Below are 23,640 nucleotides of genomic sequence, written 5' to 3' on the forward strand. Positions count from 1 at the left end.
GTGTGTGTGTGTGTGTGTGTGTGTGTGTGTGTGTGTGTGTGTGTGATTTTGGTTGGGTGACAGTTGTAGGTTACAGTTTGACAAGAGTTTATAGTTTAACAAAAGCACAATGCTGTGTTTCATTGTGAGTGTACACAAATATAAGGAAACACTTTGTATTTTGAATGATGTTCTGTATGAACAAAATGACGGAGTATGTTTTTATGTCTCCATTGTTCGATCGAGCCTCACACACACACACACACACACACACACACACACACACACACACACACACACACACACACACACACACACACACACACACAGCATTCCAGCATTGCAATCTTGACATCGCAGAATGTTCATTATAGCCTTAATAAAATATAATAATAAAATAGTCAACCTTACATATAAAAATTACACTGCTCTGTTTAAATAGTCATTTGTACAGTTTGTGCCGTTCATAATAAAATGTTTTAATTTTTCTATATTGGAACGTAAGTGTACAAAGTACAAAGCCTATAAAAAGAATAGTTTAGCATCCAAAAATGTTAATAATATATATATTATTATTATATATATAATAATATATATGTTAAAAATAGGGGGAAAAAAAGATTTTACATAATATATATATATATATATATATATATATATATATATATATATATTTTATTTTATTTTTTATTTTTTTATATATATATATATATATATATATATATAATTAAAGCTGCAAGCAGCGATGGAGGGCCCAAGCCGGTGGCACCGCCACCCGGTGCCTTTAGTTGCACTAAAGGCACCAGGGTGGCGGTGCCACCGGCTTGGGCCCGCAATCGCTGCTTGCAGCTTTAATTAAATTAGGGGCCGCTAAGACGACACCGTTCTCTCTACACAGTTTTTAAACGCGAACCTGTGATAAACACTGATGGCGCTCACGTGCGCATCAAGAATTAATTCTATAGTTATGTGCATTTGAATATGTGCGCAGGTTTGCCTACAAACCAAGCCTTAAACTACTTGTCTGGCCTTAACATTTTGAAACAGAATTGTATCACTTCGGGGTAGATGCGCGAAACCGAAATGATCCCAACAACGCTTTATCTGTAGAGTGGTAAAGGGATCCTTCACAGGGGAGAGACTTGTCTTTAATGTTCAAACTGAAAGTCTAGAGTAAGGTCTCAACATAAAGAACATCAATCTTACTAGCACACATGTATCCAAAAGAATATGTTAAATAATTTATTCATCAAAGTCAAATTATTTTAAGGTAACGATGGCAAACGTTTTCCTCTGACAGATGAATGCCGCCTCCAGCTGTAAAATGATTAAAGCGTTTCTATAGCGGTGTTATGATATGACATGTTTTGTGGGCAACCCCGTCTCTTCCTCTGATCAATACAGAGCGAGAGACTAGGGGCCTCTGTTGCGTTGAAACGTCAAAGACTGTTTTTATAAATATATGAATGTTGCCGTGGATTTTAATGTATGCACACTCTAAGATCAAATCTGTGCATACACGAATCAAATCAGGCTCGATGGGACTTATTTCTAAAACATGTATTTTTTCTTCCAATTTATAAAGCAGTCCACAATGTTTTTAATTTCTACCATAACTTTATTTTAAGCTCCTTACATCTTTTAAATGCTTTTTTCACCAAGCCATTATAGAGTGCTTAAGTTAAGTGTTTTATTTTTTTACTTTAGCTGATTTAGCTACTGTACCTCACTGCTGGCTAGTCATCCACACTCCATTCAAGAACAAATTCATGCCAGCTACTGAAAATGTCACATTAAGAGTCTGCTGTTGCCTGAGTTCAGCGGTTGCCAATGACATTTTCCTCTATTGTGGTGTGAAGGTGAAGCCCTTTACGGTTGCTGCCCGACTGTCTCTTTTCCTGAAGCTTGAGTTTCAGCTCCTCTCTGAATTCATAGTCGATGAGGCCTTGATTCTCCTTACAAAGCTGGCTGTAGGCGTCTGCTAAAGCCCTGAAGCCGGAGATGGAGATCTCAGTGGGCCGCAGTGTGGGATCCACATCAGCACTGCGCAGCAACTCTTCCGTCAGTTCCAGACGCTGAGACTCGGGGAACAGCATCCTGCAGGAAACAAGACAACACTCATCACACGCTGACACAATGAGTTAATGTAGAAGACTTGAAAAGTGGCATGGAAGTGACGTTATGTGGTCTGTGCTTTGCTTTTCTAGTTTGACAAGCGCTGTGACGCATGTGGTTTATGCATCTGCTTGTATTACAGATGTTCCCTCTTAGAATTGCCTTAATGTATTTACTTTGTCCGAATGTTGTTTTGAATGTTGCAAGTTAGGAATTCCAGTGAGGAAAACTGTCATGTCTATTTCTAGAACAAACATAAAACAAACAACCGAACTACTGTATAAAAAAGCCATTCACATGAGCACGTTTAAACTGTTTTATACTTTCATTAATATGATTGGCTACTCCACATACTGTAGGAAGAAGACAGGGCAACTAGTAACTGACCTGATGCAGACACGGCTGAAGCGGACTGATAGCGGCTTGTTCTGGACGAGGTTCACGAGGTAATGTGAAAATAAGCAGCGCAGCCAGAAATCTGCCAAACTGGCCTTCACAATGATGCATAATTGCTGAGTTACTTCCAATCCTTTTTTTGTAACACTGTATAATGCATTATAAAGGTATTTATAATGCATATTATAAGCTAATGCATTATATCTTTTCATAAATAATTGTAACCAAAATTAAAATGCATTATAATACTTGCAGATTCCTAGTTAAATCTAATATTGATTAGTTGACATGTTTTTAAGGATTATACTCCAAAGGTGTTCAATGAATAATGCATTATAACTGTGGTTACAATTATTCATGAGACCATACAATGTATTACAAGGCATAATCAGTTTCATAATAGCTTTATAATCCATTATACATAAAGGATTAAGCATTACCCTTTTATATATATACTGTATATATATATATATATATATATATATATATATATATATATATATATATATGAATATATGAGAGAGAGAGAGAGAGAGAGAGAGAGAGAGAGAGAGAGAGAGAGAGAGAGAGAGAGAGAGAGAGAGAGAGAGAGAGAGAGAGAGAGAGAGAGAGAGAGAGAGAGAGAGAGAGAGAGAGAGAGAGAGAGAGAGAGAGAGAGAGAGAGAGAGAGAGAGAGACTAGTTTGGGTAAGCAGTCTGATGCAAATGCAAATGCCAGAGTTAGACGGGGGTCTTGGGGTGTGTTCACACTTGACATGTTTGGTTCGATTAAAACAAACTGGTTTTATTTGGTTCTAGTTTTATTTTAATTAATGTGAACGCTGCCATCCGAACCCTGGTGCGCACCATTCCAGCGGAAAGATGAGTCTTGGTCCGCTTCCAAACTAACTCTGGTGCAATCGCTGAGATACACTCCTTTACACACTTTATAAGCTCTTCACGAGTTCTCAGCCTTCATATGATGCTATTTTGACCAGCTACAGCGAGCACATTTAGCCCCGAACACAGCATTGTGAAAAGCCGACCATTCAGGTTGTGAATGTATCCCATGCCTTTAGGTTCAGTATCTTTAGGTTCGGTGTTAAAATTATGTGAACATGAGTCTTCTATAACTCAATGTTAGGCTGCATAGATTAGGTCAGCCGGAACTGGGAACACTTCCCTTAAATCCTGATGTACTCGTTACATCATAAGAAGAATGGCATCTACGCTAATTTTAGTGTCTTTGTTTATCCCGAGGTTTTCCCGCAGCCTGCCGGATCCAGGCCGTATCCAGATCTGACGAAGGACCTTCGCCTGGACCTGATGACAACGCAGTGCTGAAGTGCCAACTAGCCTCTCCCTATGGAGGATCCCTTTACTAGCCTACTCTACAGATAAAGCGTTGTGGGATAATTTCGGTTTCGCGTATCTACCCCGTAGTGATACAATTCTGTATACATTTTTTTAAGGCCAGACAAGTAGTTTGTATAGGCTTGGTTTATAGGGAATTACAAACCTGCGCACATATATTCAAACGCACATAACTATAGAAATAATTCTTGATGCGCACGTGAGCGCCATCAGCGTTTCTCACAGGTTCACATTTAAAGTCTGTGTAGAGAGAACGTGTCGTCTTAGCGGCCTCTAATTTAATAAATGATCCTTTCGACGGAAGTGAATCAATCAAAACTAACTTTAGCTGGAAAATAACATTATTCAAGAACCGCTATAAAGCCAAAACAATCTGTTACCTTAAATTATACGTTTATCACTGTAAAGCAGCTTTGAAACAATCTACATTATTAAAAGCGCTATATAAATGAAGATGACTTGACTTGAACGCTAAAAGGACCAAGGCTACCTTTTTGTTGGTCTGGACTAGACGAGCCAAGCGAACCGAACTACAAGTGTGAACACACCCTTGGCCTGTCTAAAAGGTTGTAGTTCAAGTCTATTTTTCACAACCTTTGTTTTCACGAGTTCCTTGTCCACACAAGTCATGTGTCCAATCCTGGTCCCGGAGAACCACTCTCCTGCAGAATTTATCTTGAACCCACTGCACACCTGCCTGAAAGTTTGTAGTAATCCTGTTTCTATTAAACGCCTCGATTAGCTTCAGGTTCACATCACCCCTGACTTTTTTTAAATATACATATACCATGTTTTGCTAGATGCACCAAGGTACACAACAGTACATTGCGCGGACTGTACTTCAATCTCTCACAACCTTGTTTCCTTCACCTCTAGATATGGTGTCTACCCTGATTAAGGGAGCCAGATTAAACACATTGAGAAGCAAAGAGAGTAGTTTTGAAAAGTAGTTGACGGAAAGCCTGGGAAATGCTTACTGGAGTCCTCTGCGACAGTGCTTCCTCCGGAACTGGAAGGCGTTCTTGACAATCTTCTCGACCAGCTTGAAGGGCTGCTGGATCTGGGGCTGAGCCAGCGGAGTGAAGTGCACCACCCCCACATCCACCTACGCACACCGCGGGGTGATGACACACACACACACACACACACAACAGTGTTAGAGTCAGACATGGAGACCATATTCAGGAGCTACTCCCACTCGAGTGAAGGGGAGAAACGGAGTGGAAACTAGCCAGAAAAAGGAATATACGCATGAGGAAAAGCAGAGGGTTGGGAGAGGAGGCAGTCGGTGATGCTGCACGATGACGGTTGCTACAGTAACACCTGTTTAAAGGACCATCAAAACAAGCCTCTTCACATGTGAATAGTAAGTCTCTTGTTACACTGTTGTTTCCTAAATGTTCTTATTACCAAAGCCGAGTGCTGCTGTAGGGGGTGTTCAGCTTTTATCTGCCCTGGTTCAACGATCAGCACAGGGGACGTGATTCTTTTCATTATGCAAAACCAGTACAGACGTCTGCGGTTCCCAGACTGAAACATGTTTCTCTCACGTAATTATGCTGTGAAAACATCATTTTGATCGGTCCCGAACCAGTTACAAACCTATAGCAGTGCATTATACCTGTGCATTATTCAGTCTTCTATACAAATGTGCGGGAATGTCCTTAATGGACATGTGGGATGGAGATAAACAAGAAAATGCAAACTGATGCAAACAGCTGCATGGCTCGCTGTAGTTGAACATAAACATTGACATCTGGTTGAGTTGCAATCATGCCGGACTCTTGACTTTGGATAGATTATTCCACTCTTGGACTTTAAATGTGAACAGGATACACGGCTGTGAAGCTCTTTCTGGGGTTTAAGGCTAGAAAAAAGCAATAGACTGGAGATGACAGAAGTGAAGATGTGACAAGAGCTTTCAGAAACCATTGACTCATCTGCCTCAGCTGTGCAGGACTAGAACACATTCAGGAAATCAATTTGGCCCACTGTCATTTACCCCACACCCGGGACGCTGGTTTTAAACGAAACACTCGAGCCCTTTTCCCAGGGGTCTGGCGTTTTGACCAGGTACATTCAAGTCCCTAACAATTCAGAAAGAAACAGGATTTAGGAGCAACCAAATAAAGTTATATATGTATATACGCAGTGGCTTGTCTATAATATACCCTTACATTTAATTTAATATTCAACAATAATATCGATCTGCCTGCATTGACACTATTATACAAGAACTAAACTGGACGATGGCATCACGGTTTACTCCAGAGCGGCTATATATATATATATATATATATATATATATATATATATATATAAACTAAATTAATAACTTTTTAAAAACAAAAATTAAACTCTGAACTTACTTAAGCTGGACTGTGACGCTATTTTTTTCTGGAAACAAACTTTTTTGCATTATTTTCCTGTTATCTCTGTAAAGCTGCTTTGAAACAATCTGACTTGACTTTGACCAACAAATAATTCTCTTCTGGTAAAATAGACTTGTGAGAAACCGTCACCTTAAATCAATCCCATGCAACTGACGATTGAAAATACATTGTTTGCCGTTAGTAAGTATCATGGCCTGCGACTCCACGACTCTCTCCCAGACAACATTCCTGTCTTTGAGTGTGATCTTACAAGAAGAAAAACATTGCACACTACTGTCATTAACAACCTTCACACATTGCAAGTAAAACGTATCACTATTTGCACCTCAGCAGAAGTGCTCCATTACTGCAAAGGGTGTGAAGTTTAATTTGTCATTTCGAATGGAGAATGATCAAATCGAGGTGGCAGTCCCTCGGGGCAATCTGAGTAACCATTATTTCCTTTACATAACTGCCAGAGAACAATGGAGTCCGCAGCTGGGAATGCATACAGTGAGGGGAAGGAGAAAATAGTCCTGCAATGAGTATGGATACATTAATCATGACAGCACTTTCTAAAGACAACCACTCGCACTTCGGCTCAGATGAAGAAGCAGAAAGAGAGGATGTAACCGTGAGGCTGACAGGGCTTTTGCTAGAGAGGCTTGTTTTTACTGTGAGGTTGTTCGTCCCACGCTCCGTGAATCGCCCAAGGCATTGATGCACAGGCACTGATGTGCTTCTCAGATGTGAAATGGTTCTCATGGAGTCTCTCTCCAGCCGATGAGACTACGGGCTTTTAAGGTGTCCGGCTGAAGACAAGGCAAGATGGACAGCGAGAGTACGCATGGTAAGAGGGCCAAACACACAGTGGCCCTATATTTAAAACTTTAAGAATGCCAGGTCAGTGAAAAGCATTGTCAGGGTACGTTTACACGACAACGATATGTTTAAAACGGAGAAGTTTTTCCTTTGAGTTTTCTGCATACAGACGACGCCATTGTCAAAACGATCGGATCCACGAAAATGACTAAAAATGCTGTATTCTGCTGCCAGGCCATTAGGAGGTGAAGAAACACTATAGACTGAACACGTAGTGCATGTGCATGACGCCATCGTCTTCAGAGATGTGCGATATTGTTGTTTACACGGAGACCGTTTTCAAAAGTTTGCGTTTTCAGGCACCCAAAAGTGCATTGGTTTTACTGGAATTCAAGCATTCATTTAAGCATTTTCATTGAACAGTAAACTCACAAGAAAAAGCACACAGGCAATAAATCAAGGTAGTGTGGAAACCCATGCACTGCCCTCGTGCACAGCAGAGAGTAATTTCCATTTATTATCATGAATTTAAACAGCCATTTCTGTAGCAGTCGCAATAAGACCATTTTGACATCTGCGTTACAGGCAAACCGCGACAGCTGGGTAATGAAATGACTCCAACAGCAACTGTGAATAAACAAATGGATCTCATCCTAAACAATAAAAAAAGCACAAACAAATAGGGGGAAAAACACCCCTTCCCTGAAGAAATGACAGTTTCGATGTGCACTCAAGCTTCTGCATGTGAAAGCTAGAGGTGATAAACTCAAGGTAACACGCATATAATAGCTTTCTGTGCCTTAACACGTCAGCTCCCAACACTTCTATATTCCCTGGATACAGTGCATGTAAACAGCACCCCTTATACACTTATTTATTTATTTATTTTTCAGCACAATCCAACCATCAGCACTTAATGTGTGTCCTCCAATGCGAGGGCATACATTAAACCCCCACTAAGGCCCAAATGCATGTCAACTGAGAATCACTTCCGAAAATAGGATTGAACGATATACGATAGAAATCCTGATTTTTAAACCTGATAAGAGTTTACAGAACTTGTTTACAAAAAACTATCTAGATAGATGATAGATAGATAGATAGATAGATAGATAGATAGATAGATAGATAGATAGATAGATAGATAGATAGATAGATAGATAGATAGATAGATAGATAGATAGATAGATAGGATGACATTGATTCTGTCCTTTTGTCATTTCTAAACGAATGGCATATAGCCACTCCCACCCTGCAGCGAGGAGAGGACGGATGGAGGACGGAGGGGGGTGCAGGGGTTTATAGCGGTGGGGGTGTATGGGTTTATAAGGGTGAGGGCGCAGGGGTTTGGAGGGGCAGCAGCTGTGAGTTCATCCTCCTGCAGAGTGAATGTTGCTGCTCAGTGCTAAGTCAAATTATGATTAGGGTGATAGCGGTGCATTGCCACTATAGCAAAACAGGTGAAAGGGACATGCCCATTTACCATTATACATAAAATTGTATAATTTTTAGTGGGTAATGGTCTGTGACAGAAAAAGGGACATGAGGTTTGGTATACAATACCAATTTTTTGCCACAGCTTGTTAGAATTCTAGACATTTAACTTTCAGTAAAAAAAAAAAAAAAAAAAGTATTACAAAAAATGTAAACAGCATTTATTCTGATAAAAGGCTGTTAAAAAAATAACAACGATGGAGAAGTTTATGCATTGAACACAAGAAGAAATATGTTCAACAAGATTAATGACAGATTTACAAGATAGCCTCTCTGTGGGTGATCTTAATAGCCATTTTTGCTTATTAGTAAATGTAATAATTTCAGGACATTTTCAATATATGTAAGCGTCTTTTGATATTTTTCAATAAGAATTGATCTACTCAATATCCAAAACATTTAAATCTATATGCCGGTAAATTAGATAATAAACACTAGGCTATTATAATATGAACAAACCGCAAACTCTCCGTCAAAATGTTTCTATGACGAAAAATGAGACGAGTTAAAGCGTTGAATATCGACGTTAAATATAATAAAAAAGCTTACTAAATGCGATAATAAACGGGGTTTAAATCGCTAAGAGAGCAAATAACAGACTTTCATGCGCGGGAAGTTGAGAGCTCGCTGCTGCGTGACGTAGAGCATCATTCGAGCAGCTTTGAAAACAGCCTCGGCTCTCCATCACTAATGTCCGCTTCTGCTGGAGACACAGACACCATGAACCGAGCGCTAACGACACATCTAAGGGCGTTCATACTCGGTTTACATATTTAGCAGTTTGTAGGTTTGTGTGTGTGTGTGTGTGTGCTCGGAAACCTGACGCGTCACAGCTCGCTCTGCACCAGCCGAGGTAAGTACAGGCTTTCTGCATTCCGCTCCGTGTTATAAACCGCTGTGAGTCATAACCGAAAATATTTCTGTTATTGCCTTAGTAACACGAGATTAAAAATGTGTTGTGTGCTCGTATGTCTGAAACGATACTTTATGTAATTTACCTGACCGTATGGAAAACTGATTCAGACTCCCGTGATCAAATATCGCATCAATGCGTGTATGTACTGCCCCCCCCTCCTGCTAATAACTCAGCTCTCCAGTCTAGATACATGTGTGTGAGGCATGAACAGAAAAGCACTAAAATCACAGTAAGGAACCTGCTTCCTCATCATCCTGTGTTCACGCTTCTCTTTGTTCCCAGTGCGCTGGGGGAGGAGGAGGAGGAGGAGGACACTGGTTTAATTCTCTCACTTGTTTCCTCAGGCAGGCGGTGGTGCTGAGGAGTCTCTGCCGAAGGAGAAGGGACTGAGCAAAGCCTGTGTGAATGTTGGCCGGGTTCAGGAGCGCGGCAGGATGGCGTCCACAGGCACGCAGATCTTCGCCTTTGTGCTGGCATTGCTAGGCATCCTCGGGGCCACGGTGGCCACGTTACTGCCCAACTGGAAGGTGAGCGCGGATGTTGGTTCGAACATCATCACGGCCATCTCGCAGATGCAGGGTCTGTGGATGGACTGCACCTGGTACAGCACTGGCATGTTCAGCTGTACGCTTAAATACTCCGTGCTGGCGCTGCCCGCGTACCTGCAGACGGCACGCACCACCATGGTGCTCTCATGCGTGTTGGCAGCACTGGGGTTGTGTCTGGCCTCTCTGGGATTGAAGTGCACTCGGTGGGGTGGAGGACGCCGGGCTAAACGCCACGCTGCCATGGCGGCCGGCTCATGCTTTCTGGCCTCTGGCTTCCTCTGCCTCGTTCCTGCCTCCTGGTACACAAACGAGGTCATAGTCAGTTTCCTAGACGCCAATGTGCCCGAAAGCAACAAGTTTGAGCCGGGCGGTGCCGTCTATGTAGCCTTCATCTCGTCTGGTTTCCTTTTCGTGGGGGGATCCATTTTCTGTCTGTCCTGCTCGGGTAAGCGACACGGCCCACAGGATTTGATACTTCTCCCTCCAGACAAACTCCTCTTGCAGCAGCAACAGCAACTTCTGCAACAACAGCAGCAACAGGAGCAGCTCCAGCACCAGTACTGTTCTCTCTCGCCGCTGGATAACAAGACTGGATACAGCCTGCAGGACTACGTGTAAGAGACCAACCGTCCAGGAGTGCAATGCACTGCCACTCCACCTCTTGGCTCTTGTGATTACAAAAATGAAAGGGCGAGAGGGACCCTTTTCCTTTCCTTTCCACCTCTCTCCTTTTTCAGATCAGCAAGCACAAATGGTGGAAGTATTCCCTGAAGCGTCGTCTTGAAACGGACAGATTGCGAATGCCGAGGGGCGAGTGGCAGAAGCGCTGCAGTGGCACACGAAAGCAGTGTGAAAGACTGAGCGAGATGATAATAAATGCACATATCCAGCATCACAGTAAATCTTATTAAAGTGTTCCTCTGGGAAAGGATTAGCAACAAGGAAATGTTTATGCTACTTATAAATCCCCAACTCCCCCCCGCCCCTTCCCAAAGATCTGAACTCAGAAGCAATCGTTTAGCTGCTAACAATCGTTCGGTAACCTCTGTTTAAAAGTAAGATGGCAATATGTCTCTAAGAGGCAATAGTATGGGAGAGAGCCCTTGTTTGGGAGATTCTTAGCTTTTCTTTCTACTTGAGTAATGGTTGTGTTAATGAAATATCTTGTCTTATTTTGGTAGCTGATAGGATGATTGATATTCTGCCTAAGCATGCTTTCTGGAGCCTGTGCATAATGCAGTGGAATGCCTGATGTAGACTGAATTGTAGCCATATAGCCTGTGCCTAAAGAGCTGTAGTTCATACACCACTGAAACTGTTTGGAGACAGTGGGAGGAGAGAGGGAACAGGGGTTGCTGGGTCAGGCATGTTTGAGAAACCCATATGGAGGCTGAGCGGAGACTGGCCCTTCTTACGTCAAATGGACAATGTAATGTTGTTCTGTTCAACATTTTAATACTTCGCCCCAGACAAAAGCAAGCTGCCTTCAGCTCAGCGCATGCTGTTTGCCGTTCTAACACACACACACACACAGACACACACAGAGACACACACACACACACAGAGACACACACACACACACACACTGCTGCATGTGTGCTTTTTACTCATGCTGCTACTCACTGCCATGGAAACGGGATTTTAACACCCAAATGCGTGTATTGTCTAGGGGTCGTATCTCTCTGCACACTCGGAGGATCCTGAAGGCCGTCATGAATCACTCCAGATAACAGCGAGGGGGTTTGGGTCGGTGTCTAGAGACAAAGCCTCTCTCAGACGGGAGGGTCCCGGTCCTGCTGACCAACTCCAGTGTAATCAGTGCACAATATATGTGCAGCAGTTTGGTTTTAGAGACGTAAATAACATCAACACAAGCGAAGACGAGATTGAGCTTCAGTAATTGGCAGCTCTTTCACGGCACCTGATGAGTCTGCAATATGGTCATGTCCACTCTCAATGGAAATCTGCTTTGCCAGATGACGTCTGCTTGTCTTACAGCCACACGTCTCCAAATGCCTCGGCGGTGGATCTGCTGACAGATTGTGTCCTACAAGGGGCTCTTAAAATCGCCTTAAAGCAATATTTCGGGTTATTCTTAACGTCTATGGACATTATCTGCGGCATGCTGTCAATTACCAGAGAAAGGGAAACAGTTATACATTTACAGTGTTTTGTGTCTTCCATTGTTATTACTGTAAATGTCTTACAAGTGTAAAAGCATTTCTCATTTGTCTTCACAGACTTGATATTAGTAATCGACCTCTAGCCACCAATGCAGTTTTACATATACACCGAAGAAGTCAAACCGACAGCATGCCACATATGCTGCCCATAGACCTCAATATTCTTTTAATAATGAGTGAGACACTTCACAATCATACTGGACCTCCCTCAGTGCTTGCCATCCCGTTCTTCCTGAGCGCTTGCAGTATGGACAGCCAGAACAGTTGCATGCCATGTGCCAGTTTGCCAATGCATGTACACACAAACCCCCCCCCCCCTCGCTTCATAAGCATGCAACATAACTTGTGCCAAGAGTTGAGTAAGTGTGTGAGAGCTTGGATGCAGCCGTGCGTTTCTATGCTGCTGAAGGGAGGAATGCAATCTCAGTGTTGTTCTACTGGCAGAAAGAGCTTTGGCAGTGATGGATGGCACAGCGCATTCTTCCTCTCAAGCAGATTCCCACAGGAGAGCAGATGGTTGTGCCCAGATCGCCCCCTGCAGGCCGAGCGGGCACTCGAGGGCAGATCACGCCAGCGCATGGACAACAACAACCGCACATGTACCGTTACTGAATGCAATAACCACTCCTCCTACCCTCCAAAGTGACAATGCACTGAAATGTTACAATTGTGAATGTGCCAAACCCATGACTACTTTGCAAATGTATGTGCAGGTGTACCGTTGTTTGCCAAATGCAAGATGATTTAAAGTTTTTGAAAGACTGTCAATTTATAAATATGAAGTTGATCAACTTGCACACTTTCCCCCCTAAAATTCCCAAGCACAACGATTCCAGGATCACAAACTGTCCGGCTTCAGCGCGGGCCGGCTTGACGGGACTGACACCATTTCAATTGTGCTTTGGGATTTCATTTTCATTACAGCTCTGCAAAGATTGCATTTATTTTTATTAATTTCCTGAGAGCACTGTTCAACACCCAAGCATGTTCACAGCAAATCTTCTTTATAAGAAGACAAACATTTACACCTTTAATTGTGTAACCTCATTTGAAAGCAATTTATTTTTTGTTAGCCAAACATGCTAAAAGATACACTGACTGAAATAAAGATGATCATCTGTAGATAGTATTACCAATAGAGGTTTTGTAATTATAAAGACAAACTATTCATATATTGTTATGGTGCAGCTTGTTTATTAGCACGCTAGAAGGAAGAAAAAAAAAAAGTTTCATAAGACCCAGCCCTCGTTTTTGTTCAGGGGCCAATTTAATGATTCCTGGTTGGATAAATAAGGCTTATATTTTGGTGTATGCTTCTGCACTTCTTAATTTTGCAGAGGATATGGTTCAAATATTTCTGTACTGTTCTCTCAGTGTGCTTGTGCAAGTAGTTATATTTTTATTAATAAAAAAATGGTGGAAGCATATGTTCTTAAAAAACATTTAAGTCTTATTTAATTCATTTGTGCTGTTTTGTTCATGAAGACAACAGCCTCAAGCAACAAATGACATACTTCTGATTTATGAACAGACCAGGAACACATTCTTTCATATTTAATTTACTGTGTTTTTAGACAACATCAAACATTAATAAATAAAATCAGCATTATTTTTTTTCTAGATAACCACTAGAGTATTGAACGAAGAAATGTATTCTTTGAGTTGTAAACTATGCAAACTTTATTTAATTTAAAGGATGATGCATTTCAATTATAAAGTACATTTGTATCACAGCATATTTGTAGTCCTGCCTTTAAATAAGGTTGATCTTTTTGCTGGAAAAAATCTGCATCACAACATTGAGAATTTGAAAGAAAACAAACGTTCATGTAACCTTTATTACTGCACCCACACACCGGACGCGAATAGCGCGTCAGGCGCGAGTGATTTCAATGTTAAGTCAATGCAAAGACGCGTTACACGCGTTTTACGCGCGTAACGCGTCTTTGCATTGACTTAACATTGAAATGACTCGCGCCTGACGCGCTATTCGCGTCCGGTGTGAACGCACCATTAGGGAGATATGGTCCTGATCACATAACACAGCTTGATTCCACGAGAGCTAATGAAATGAAATCTGTGTATTACCTTCACTTCATTTCAAAGGTCTTTGCCCTCCAGTAATGACAGAGCCAGGATCAGGGCTCAGATGTTTGAAAGATCCTCAAATCACAAGACTAATATAAGCAGGGATTAACTTCACTGCAAACGTGCACACTCACAACCCTGTGATGACCATATTCTGTGGAACATCACACAACAGGGGCCAAACACTTCTTGCAAATATGAGGTGCCAGTTAAATCATTTCTGTCATGTAACACCAGCTAAACTGATGAAAAACCATCGGCCATCAAAAGCCCATCAGCAGTAATGGCGGCCGAATCCATAGACCGTCAGTCATAGCCAAGCGTTTCTTTTTATCATTATTATTTTCTTTTAGATTCAGTGTTATCTTTATAATGAGCAATGTGGAAAATAGAATAGACTGTCAGACATGACCTTGTCCTGATGGACACACTCCTGGGTCTGTACACACAGACGCACACACACACACACACGAATGATAATACTGCCCTTGCTTGGTGCATTGTGAACTGCTGACACAGGCAGAATTGAATGCCAAGATAAAAGAGCTTGCATGAAAACCAAATTTTTTCCAATTCATAGAATTCAATATTTCCATCCAAACAACCACTCTAGTGTTGGGAGACATTTTTTAAAATGCTAGTGTAAATAAAAAAGATTGAAGCAGGTTTTACAAGAAAACACAACATCAGTCTTTCTACTTCAAAATATCATGTTTTTATTCAATGTGTTACTTTTAATTATGAAATTTACCAGCAATTTCTGAGTGAAAATTTGCTTCAAAAATCCAGTTTAAGTGTAGATCTTACTCTACAAAATATAAAATAAAAAAAATCTTAAAATTGTCTGTAAATTAACTACATTAAGCATTTTTAAAATGTAAACACACAAAGGAGAATAAACTAATTAAATGTATATATATATATATATTAATAAAACGAATAAAAATGGCAAGATCTCTAAAATATCTAGTCAAAACTACTAATGATATTTGTTCAAAATTCAAAGCATTTTATATTAAATAGAATATTTTTAGATTCAGCTTGAATCATAATAGACAGAGGACGTCTGCAGGCATTCTGAGACATTGAAATAACCTTCCTTTACTCCTGATACCTCATTTGACCCCATTTATTAAAATTGGAACACTACTTATACCAATTCTGACCCCATTATTCACTCTGTGAGGTTTCATTGGCTGCTGCACCGTGGGACCATCACGGAAAATGGAGAAAAAGAGTTTAATGATCCTTAAAATGGACACAAAAGGAAAAAAAGGGGGGGGAGAAATCTGGCCTTGCTCTAAAATATCATATAATGGTTGTTGAAATGACACCTTTTTATGTCCAGGGAATCATTTCAGATTTATTTAGGATGTCCTTTTTAAACCTGTCAGTTCAAACTACGCATTTATAGAGAATATTGCCACTTTTCAGAGTATGTACTGTAACCTCCTAATGTTTTGTTATTTTGTATTATACACTGACAATGGTTAGTACATGGAAACAACTTCTACAAAGACGTCAAATGCTCATAAAACCAAAGAACCAAATCCAGAAAAACAAGTAACACCACGCCTGCCGGTAGAAGATACATGTACTGTAGATATACAAAAGATAAAATACGATTGTTTTTTTTTAAAGGTGACAATAGTGCTGTTGTCAGAAATCTTTAGATTAATATATTTGAATTACCATTTTTATAATGTAGGTACTGCATGATTTTAAAACAATTGGCATAAAAAAAAAAAATAGTTAAATATATTTGTGATATGAAAATTGAAGAAACTAGGATAAGCTGACAGTGATGTCAGTCTAGAAATGTTTTTGCATTACATCCTTAAGTAATTTAAGTAAGTTTGTGTTCTGCAGGTTTCCTAATGAACTGAAAGACTTTGGCAGGCCTTTTAGCTCATCTTATTTTCAATTTCCAGTCAAAGAAATATTTACAAGGATTAAATAAATAAAAATACAGCTATATTTCCGGGGTGGCCATATGTACCTGTCCTCCTCCCACATCATGTGCAAATGTCATCCACCCACAAGTGTAGTTGTGTATGACCATCTCCTCAGAGGTGCCAGTTCAGACATTCCTCTCGATATCCAGACAAACATCTGCTGGAGGAGCGCTTCACTCTCTCTCAGATCAATCTCTGTCACGAGCCCTTCCTCCAGCCGTGTGTGTGTGTGTGTGTGTGGGAAGGACACTGCAGTAGCAGCTGGCTCCGCACACGCGTTCGCTCAGGGGACGGCGCTCGTGAAACGCGTGGGGGGGGGGGGTTATTGAAACACTTTAGCATCTGATGACGAGGAGAAGATAATTACATTCATTTAGTCATTCTAAAATATGCAATTATTCTGTCTAAAAGCAGAATTTTGCAGCAGACGCGATGTGGGCGATGACAACTTCATCTGATTGCATTGCAGCTGAATAAGACAAACATGCTAGAAGTGAGAACTTTCCTTTAGATGCGACTAATACAGTAAATGTCAACATGTGGCATAAGTGCTGGGGTTGAGGCCTAGTGATCCACCAGGTGGGGGTGTCAAGTGCGGTCCGTGACGGAGGAGACCAGCAAGTGCATCGTGGGCCTGAGGACATACAATACACGGCCAATCACAGCGGACACGAGGCTTCAAGGACAACCACAGTCACTCAATGTGACAGAACAAGGTGCCTTGCAGCGTCCACACAAAACTGCCAGACAAAAAAAAAAAAAAAGAGCCACATAAAAAATAAAAAAGCACCCCTTGTGGCACGCCGATATCAGCTAATGCTCATGATTATAAATAGAACTGTTCTGTTCGGAAACGCTAATTCCCTCCGACCTTACAAAGGGCAATGAAACACGGTGGATCTAATAACTCAATCCATATTCCTGCATTGCTCTGCTCTACATTTACACTGTTCTCTAAATGCAGAGAACAAGCTCCTGCTAATTACCATACTACAATACTCACTTCTCTAATCCACTTCATTTGACTAGAGCATAACAGGAGGCTGTGTATTATACGACATGTGTGGCAACTTATTCCCAGACGCATCTTCTCTCTAAACCTTCAATAAATCCTGTTAACTTTGCACCTACTTATTTCAGAGAGTTTTGTGCATTGACCAACAATAACACCAGACTCTATACTCTGCAAAATATGTGTAAAAAAAAAAAAAAAAAAAAAAAAAGGTTCCTTTTTAAAACATTCTGTGTTGAATCATGCACAATGATACCAGTATGATACCATGTGAATTAAGTTCAACAGTCATTTTTACAGTCAAATATATCACTGATTACTTGTAATCTTAACTCAATTTAATGAAAGCGATTATACTTGTCTCTGTCATAACCATCTAAACTCTTTTATCATGGAAAATGTTAACCAAATTAATGTAGTGACAAAACTACTGCAGGTTTGATCATTGATATTCAAATTCACTCAAAAATATTCATATCAATATTTATTTTATAAACATTTTTAGCAATGTATTTTCATATTTGCCAGAAATAATATTTGTCATTAAAAATTAAGATTTCTTTACATTTTTTCCCAATTTACAAAAGGAAAATCTGCAACAACTAATAAGGAAATTAAAGAGCTATAATGTTATGCTTCAAAAATTAACATTTTTTGCAAGGCATAAAAAAGATGTACAAGTTCAACGAATAAAAGATTGCCTGATCCTTGTAATCTAATAAGATCTTTATTGTTGATCCCTGATAATCTAAATGATTTTTTTTTTCATGTTGACTTTAAAAGAAAACTAGAGCTGGTTTCAGTCGTCTAGGGTGAGCCTCTTGAACACAGATGGCAGTTACAAGCAGTAACTGCGCAGTCTGTACAGCAAATAAACTGGCAAAGGCAAACTTGCAGTATTACATTCTTGAACTAATATCAAAGAGAATTCACTGCTTGTAATGCAAGCATAAAATGAACACATTGGATCTATCAGTCTCTATGGCCAATAGATTTTTAGTGGTGCTTGCTAGTGCAAAACTCGCCACAGTGATGTTTTGATGATATTAATATGCGGTTAATATAGGGTGATCTGCAGAGCCGGACAGTAACGGAGTACATTTACTTGAGTACAGTACTTAAGTACAATTTTGAGGGATCTGTACTTTACTCGAGTATCATTTTTGGGGAGTACTCATGACTTTACTCAAGTACATTTGAGAGTCAAATATTGTACTCTTTACTCCACTACATTTCTATCCATAACCGTGAGTACTGAGTACCCGTTACTTCTTCTAAAAAAATAAAAAATAAAGGAAAAAAGAAAAATCTCGGAAACCCTCAATTTGTTGTTTCCCTCTTAAACGTGACTGGATTGTGCAGGCGCCACTGATTGGGACAGCCTATCAGCAATCAGCTTTCAGGTTCAGGTTCAGAGGTGTGTCAGAACATTGCTATATTTCCTTCTTTGCTGGTTTAGGTTTATTGATTTGATTGATGAAAAAACAGAGAAACTCACATGTACACACAATTGTTAGCTGAATTTTCTTGTCTGATATTACACATTAATGTAAGCTGAGCATTTGCTTTGATGTTCTTGAGTATGCGGTGTGTTTAACACAGTCAGGTTCAAATGTGGGTGCAAAAAATCCATTAAAACTCTAGCAGAGGTTTGTCAGAGCGTTGCCATTGTGCTATTGCCTTGTATTGCCTTTATTTAATGTTAAATAAAGCAACATGGTAAAAAGATGAAAATGACTTGATTTTACTTTCAATTCCTTTTACATTCTCCAAAGTATTAACATTAAAAATGTTCATAACTCCATGTAGGACGTTTCTGTACATAAATGTAAGCACTGTGGCAGTAGTAATGCAATATTTAGAAAATTTACTCTTGTACTCTTGATACTCAAGTACTTTAAAAACAAGTACTTCAGTACTTTCACTTGAGTAGACATCTGACTGTAGTACTTTTACTTGTACTTGAGTAAAATTTAGCAGGGGGTATCTGTACTTTTACTCAAGTAATGAAGCTGTGTACTCTGTCCGCCTCTGGTGATCTGGATGATATTCATATGCAGTTACTATAGGGTGATCTGGATGATATTAATATGCGGTTACTATAGGGTGATCTGGATGATATTAATATGCGGTTACTATAGGGTGATCTGGATGATATTAATATGCGGTTAATATAGGGTGATCTGGATGATATTAATATGCGGTTACTATAGGGTGATCTGGATGATATTAATATGCGGTTACTATAGGGTGATCTGGATGATATTCATATGCAGTTACTATAGGGTGATCTGGATGATATTCATATGCAGTTACTATAGGGTGATCTGGATGATATTAATATGCGGTTACTATAGGGTGATCTGGATGATATTAATATGCGGTTACTATAGGGTGATCTGGATGATATTAATATGCGGTTACTATAGGGTGATCTGGATGATATTAATATGCGGTTAATATAGGGTGATCTGGATGATATTAATATGCGGTTAATATAGGGTGATCTGGATGATATTCATATGCAGTTACTATAGGGTGATCTGGATGATATTAATATGCGGTTACTATAGGGTGATCTGGATGATATTAATATGCGGTTACTATAGGGAGTTCAGGTTGGCTACTATGCTAGATGGTTTTAAACCTCAATACTCCCTACCCTCAAGTGTGTACAATATTCTGGTCCCTAAAATATGGCTTGAGTCTCTCCTTCAACCCAAGTCTATTCACTTTTTGGCCGATTTTATTATCCACCAGACAGAAATCAGATCTTCTCAATAAACCACACAATGTGAGGTCATTATATCCACAGCTCAAACAGTGTGGGATGAGCAACACACTGAAACTGTGAGCAACAGGATTGTGATGCTTAATTAGGAACTACACTATTACAATAACTGCATATTCGGTCATACTCAATGTGAACAAGATAATAAGCAGTGATTTCTCATTTAATACCGATTATCATTCTACCTTTCCATAAGATTAATGTCTTCCTGACATCAGACACCTGAAGACAAACACCAGTGAAATCTGATCATTAAATATCACACAACTAAGATTAAAGGTCTAAATGCGAATTTCCACTATTCCAGAAATGTGATTTTCTCTTTCAACAGGAAGGTCATTAGATCTTACAAGTGTTAGCCTATGTTTTTATCCCCAAAGAGCACAATTAAGCCTTTCTTCTGTCTACTGCATTATCACTCTCGAGGAGATGTCTCAGTAACTTCTTGTGTGAAACCTCATGAAGCAGCGTATTTCTTTCATCAGCGGTGTAGAAGCCTTGGTGTGCAATGAAATAATCATCCGTGCCATTTAATCCAAGAGAATGCTCAATTCGTCCCACTTTCCTTTCTTCTTGGTTCAAAAGCACTCTGGCTGGATAAAATATTTACAGACAAGGGTACTTTATGTGCAAGGTACTTTCTTTCAGAAGACCCCTCTTATCCACAAACCCCTGGCTTTCCCCAAAAAACCCCAAAATCAGTCCTACACAACCCAGTGGAGTAAAGAAACAAGGCTAAAATCTCAAACCTCCCCACCCCGTACGAAAGAGAGGCGTACCAAATACCCTGTGGGCATCATTACACACTATGCGTCGCCATCTCTGATTCCATATCCGAGACAACATTGACTCTGTGCTCTTCTAATGAGCGAACACCCACATCCCTCCACACGAGCAGTCACACACAGATACAGAGATGTAAATGGCAGAAGAAAGAGACGAAAAGACTTACGCTTGGTTTTGGAACAAAGGCTCGTCCTGGGATGGTGAAGCGGCTTTTGACAGTGCAGAGATATTGAGCCATGACAGAGAGACGGCTTCGCTGGCGGCTTCCAGTGCTGGCGGTTAACCTCTAAACATTAAACAGGGGACACAGATATTGGTTTAAAAACCTTTGAATAAGAGAAGGCGTTTTAAGACCTTTTTAATGCCACTCCAAATGATATGCAAGTCCAATATCTCATTCTAGACATTTTCCCCACAACCATTTCATCCCAAAACTGAAAATGACTTAAATATTTCAGGCTTCAGCTTAATGTTGTACTAAATGCACCTTTGTTAAAGATACTTTTTTCAGGATAGCAAACTGTTAACTAAAAAAATGAAATCTCATTATCATATCAAGATTTTACTCCGACTGTTTTGTATGCTCTACAGTGTGTGCCAAAAGGTTCAATATACACATTATCTATTATAAAATAAATTGTAAAGCAGCAAGACATACATCAAGCCATATATGAAAAAATGTCCTGTAGATGTAAAAGACTCTTTGTTAAGATCTCAACTACTGTTCTTATAAAAATAGAATTTCTTAAATAATGTTCAACATCAAATATTTGATGAAAATCCATACTTTAAATAAAATGATTGTGCCCATGGCTCGGTTGCTCCGTTGATTTGACACTGAAAAGAAAAATTCACCGGCCAAAAAAAAAAACATGTATTTGAAGCTTAGCAGCGGTTACATTTCGGCTTGGAGTCAGTGAAATTCGATAATGTTACAAAATAAATACAAAATCTTCACTTCTTTAACTGTTTTTAACATGAATTTTCACATTAACTTAAGCTACATTTTAAGGATCTGCAGACAACCTCTGATGCTCAAGTCCTCCGGGTCAGACTATCAATTACAGTAGCTTCTACAAATATGTCTTATTATAGTATATTCTTTCATTTTATTTTCACCATTTGTTTCCTGTGTGACTTATTTTCACAAAGTAAAAATGTTCTAACATGATCGATAGATATGATCAATTTCATACACCAAACACTACTGGTTGTTGACCCCTGTTGGACATCAACTACATTTGTAAACTAAACTTTTTTTAAAACCTTGTTATTCGTGGCTTTGCTCCGTTTGGAGGCAGTGTTGAACTTACTTCAGCCACCTCTTTCTGGAAGGTCAGTGTAAGCCTTGTACGCCCAAACATAAAGGAGCCAGTTCTGTTGGACATCTGTTCCAGCCACTTTATAATGAGAGGAGTCGACACATTGAAGGGCAGGTTCCCAATGATGTGCAGGTTGGGGGGAACTGAAACACACAAACTCATATTATACACTGAATAACCTTTTACAAGCACTTATATACAACAACAGAGTACACGACCTTTGTTAAGCTGGCCCTTAAATCAACTAGAAGAGGATCCTGCTTTTGTTATTATAAAAATACAAACCAAATTCAGTTACTGATCAATTAATACATAACCTCACTGCATGCTATTGTACACAGAAAAACGCATACATTCATAAGACTGAATACGGGGTGGCAGAGATTCAGGTCAGCTGACCTAAGCTTGTTTTGTGCCAGTAAGAAAGTGGTTGTTCTATCTTGCTGTTCTAATAATGTGCTGAACAGAGAGGCGATGCATGGAATGACTGCAGAGTAAATTTTGAAAGATTGGGTGTAATGCAGTTCAAGCAAGAACTGGCAGCCAAAGCAAACAGACTGACAGATTAAAACAAAGTTAAAGGTGGGGTATGTAATTCTCTTTTTTGGCCATTTTTTCAAAATCACTTAAAATCTTATTCCTAACCCACTTACAGCCACTGAGTTAGAAGCACTGAAATAAAAATTAAGCAATTTAATAATTTGTGCAACGGGCAGGACTCGAAAAACTCCAGCCAATCATTTCCAAGACCACCTAGAATCATTTGACAGTAAGTGCGTCAATCAATCGGTCGTACCATCCCCCCCTCCCCCCATCCATGTCCATGTTCTTTGAATGGGTGGAGTCAAAGGAAAGAAGGTAGGACCATTTGAGTTGAGTATTTTCAAAATCTGCCAGCCGTTTTGCAAATCACATACCCCACCTTTAAGCTGCAGCATTTGGACATGATCAGTGGGATGTAAGGAAAATAACAAATGTTAGCCTATTTTCTCTTATTATTGAAAATCATTTTAAACCAACTCAAATAACAACATTTCAGACAGGACTTTAGGATTCCAACCAATTCTGCTCATATATTTAATATATACAAAAAGCCTCCTCCACAAATATCGGCACCCTAATCAAATATGAGCAAAATTATAGAAAAGGATTGTGAAAAATGTGTAACTCTCAAAAAACAAGTTTCTCGAAATTACTGGCACCCTTAGAAATTCTTAAGAGTAAAATCTAAGTCAATTGGGCAACTTCAGTCCTGGAGCGCCACTGTCCTGCAGAGTTTAACTCCAATCCTGATCAAACACACCAGAACAAGCTACTCATGTCTTCAGCATTACTAAAAAAGATTTATCAGGGTTTGAGCTCAACTCTGCAGGACTGAAGTTGCCCATCCCTGATCTAAGTGAAGTGTGTTTCCAAATTCCCTCGGAGTGATTAGGAAAACTTACAGGAAGTTGTAAGACATGATTTCCAGCTTCACTGAGGTATAAATATGAGGTGACTATAGCCTAG

General features: G+C 39.8%; 2 protein-coding genes across 5 annotated transcripts in view; one reads left to right on the top strand and one right to left on the bottom strand.

Moving 5' to 3' along the window:
* Positions 1-1,110: 1,110 nt before the first annotated feature.
* Positions 1,111-23,640, bottom strand: part of tfb1m (transcription factor B1, mitochondrial) — a 33,620-nt gene continuing 11,090 nt past the window's right edge. For 2 of the 3 annotated variants that reach the window (XM_079633910.1, XM_079633909.1), the window contains exons 5-8: positions 22,123-22,274; positions 20,976-21,095; positions 4,820-4,947; positions 1,200-2,076 (exon numbers count right to left, since the gene is read on the bottom strand). In XM_079633910.1, coding sequence (XP_079490036.1) covers positions 1,797-2,076; positions 4,820-4,947; positions 20,976-21,095; positions 22,123-22,274 — 680 coding nt within the window. In that variant the 3' untranslated portion in view covers positions 1,200-1,796. Of the gene's footprint in view, positions 2,077-4,819; positions 4,948-20,975; positions 21,096-22,122; positions 22,275-23,640 lie in introns of all 3 variants that reach the window. The other variant, XM_079633908.1, reaches the window with a different exon arrangement.
* LOC307009811 (claudin-20) lies at positions 5,091-10,740 on the top strand. Of its 2 annotated transcripts, none has more exons than XM_079633912.1 (2): positions 5,091-5,208; positions 9,791-10,740. In XM_079633912.1, the coding sequence occupies exon 2, from the start codon at positions 9,881-9,883 to the stop codon at positions 10,610-10,612; it is 732 nt and encodes a 243-aa protein (XP_079490038.1). In that variant the 5' UTR covers positions 5,091-5,208; positions 9,791-9,880; the 3' UTR covers positions 10,613-10,740. The 2 variants fall into 2 exon arrangements, with proteins under 2 accessions (XP_079490038.1, XP_079490037.1); XM_079633911.1 differs by lacking the exon at positions 5,091-5,208 and adding an exon at positions 9,256-9,383.

The sequence above is a fragment of the Phoxinus phoxinus genome (assembly GCF_949152265.1).
Source record: "Phoxinus phoxinus genome assembly, chromosome: 13".
NCBI classification, from domain to species: Eukaryota; Metazoa; Chordata; class Actinopteri; order Cypriniformes; family Leuciscidae; genus Phoxinus; species Phoxinus phoxinus.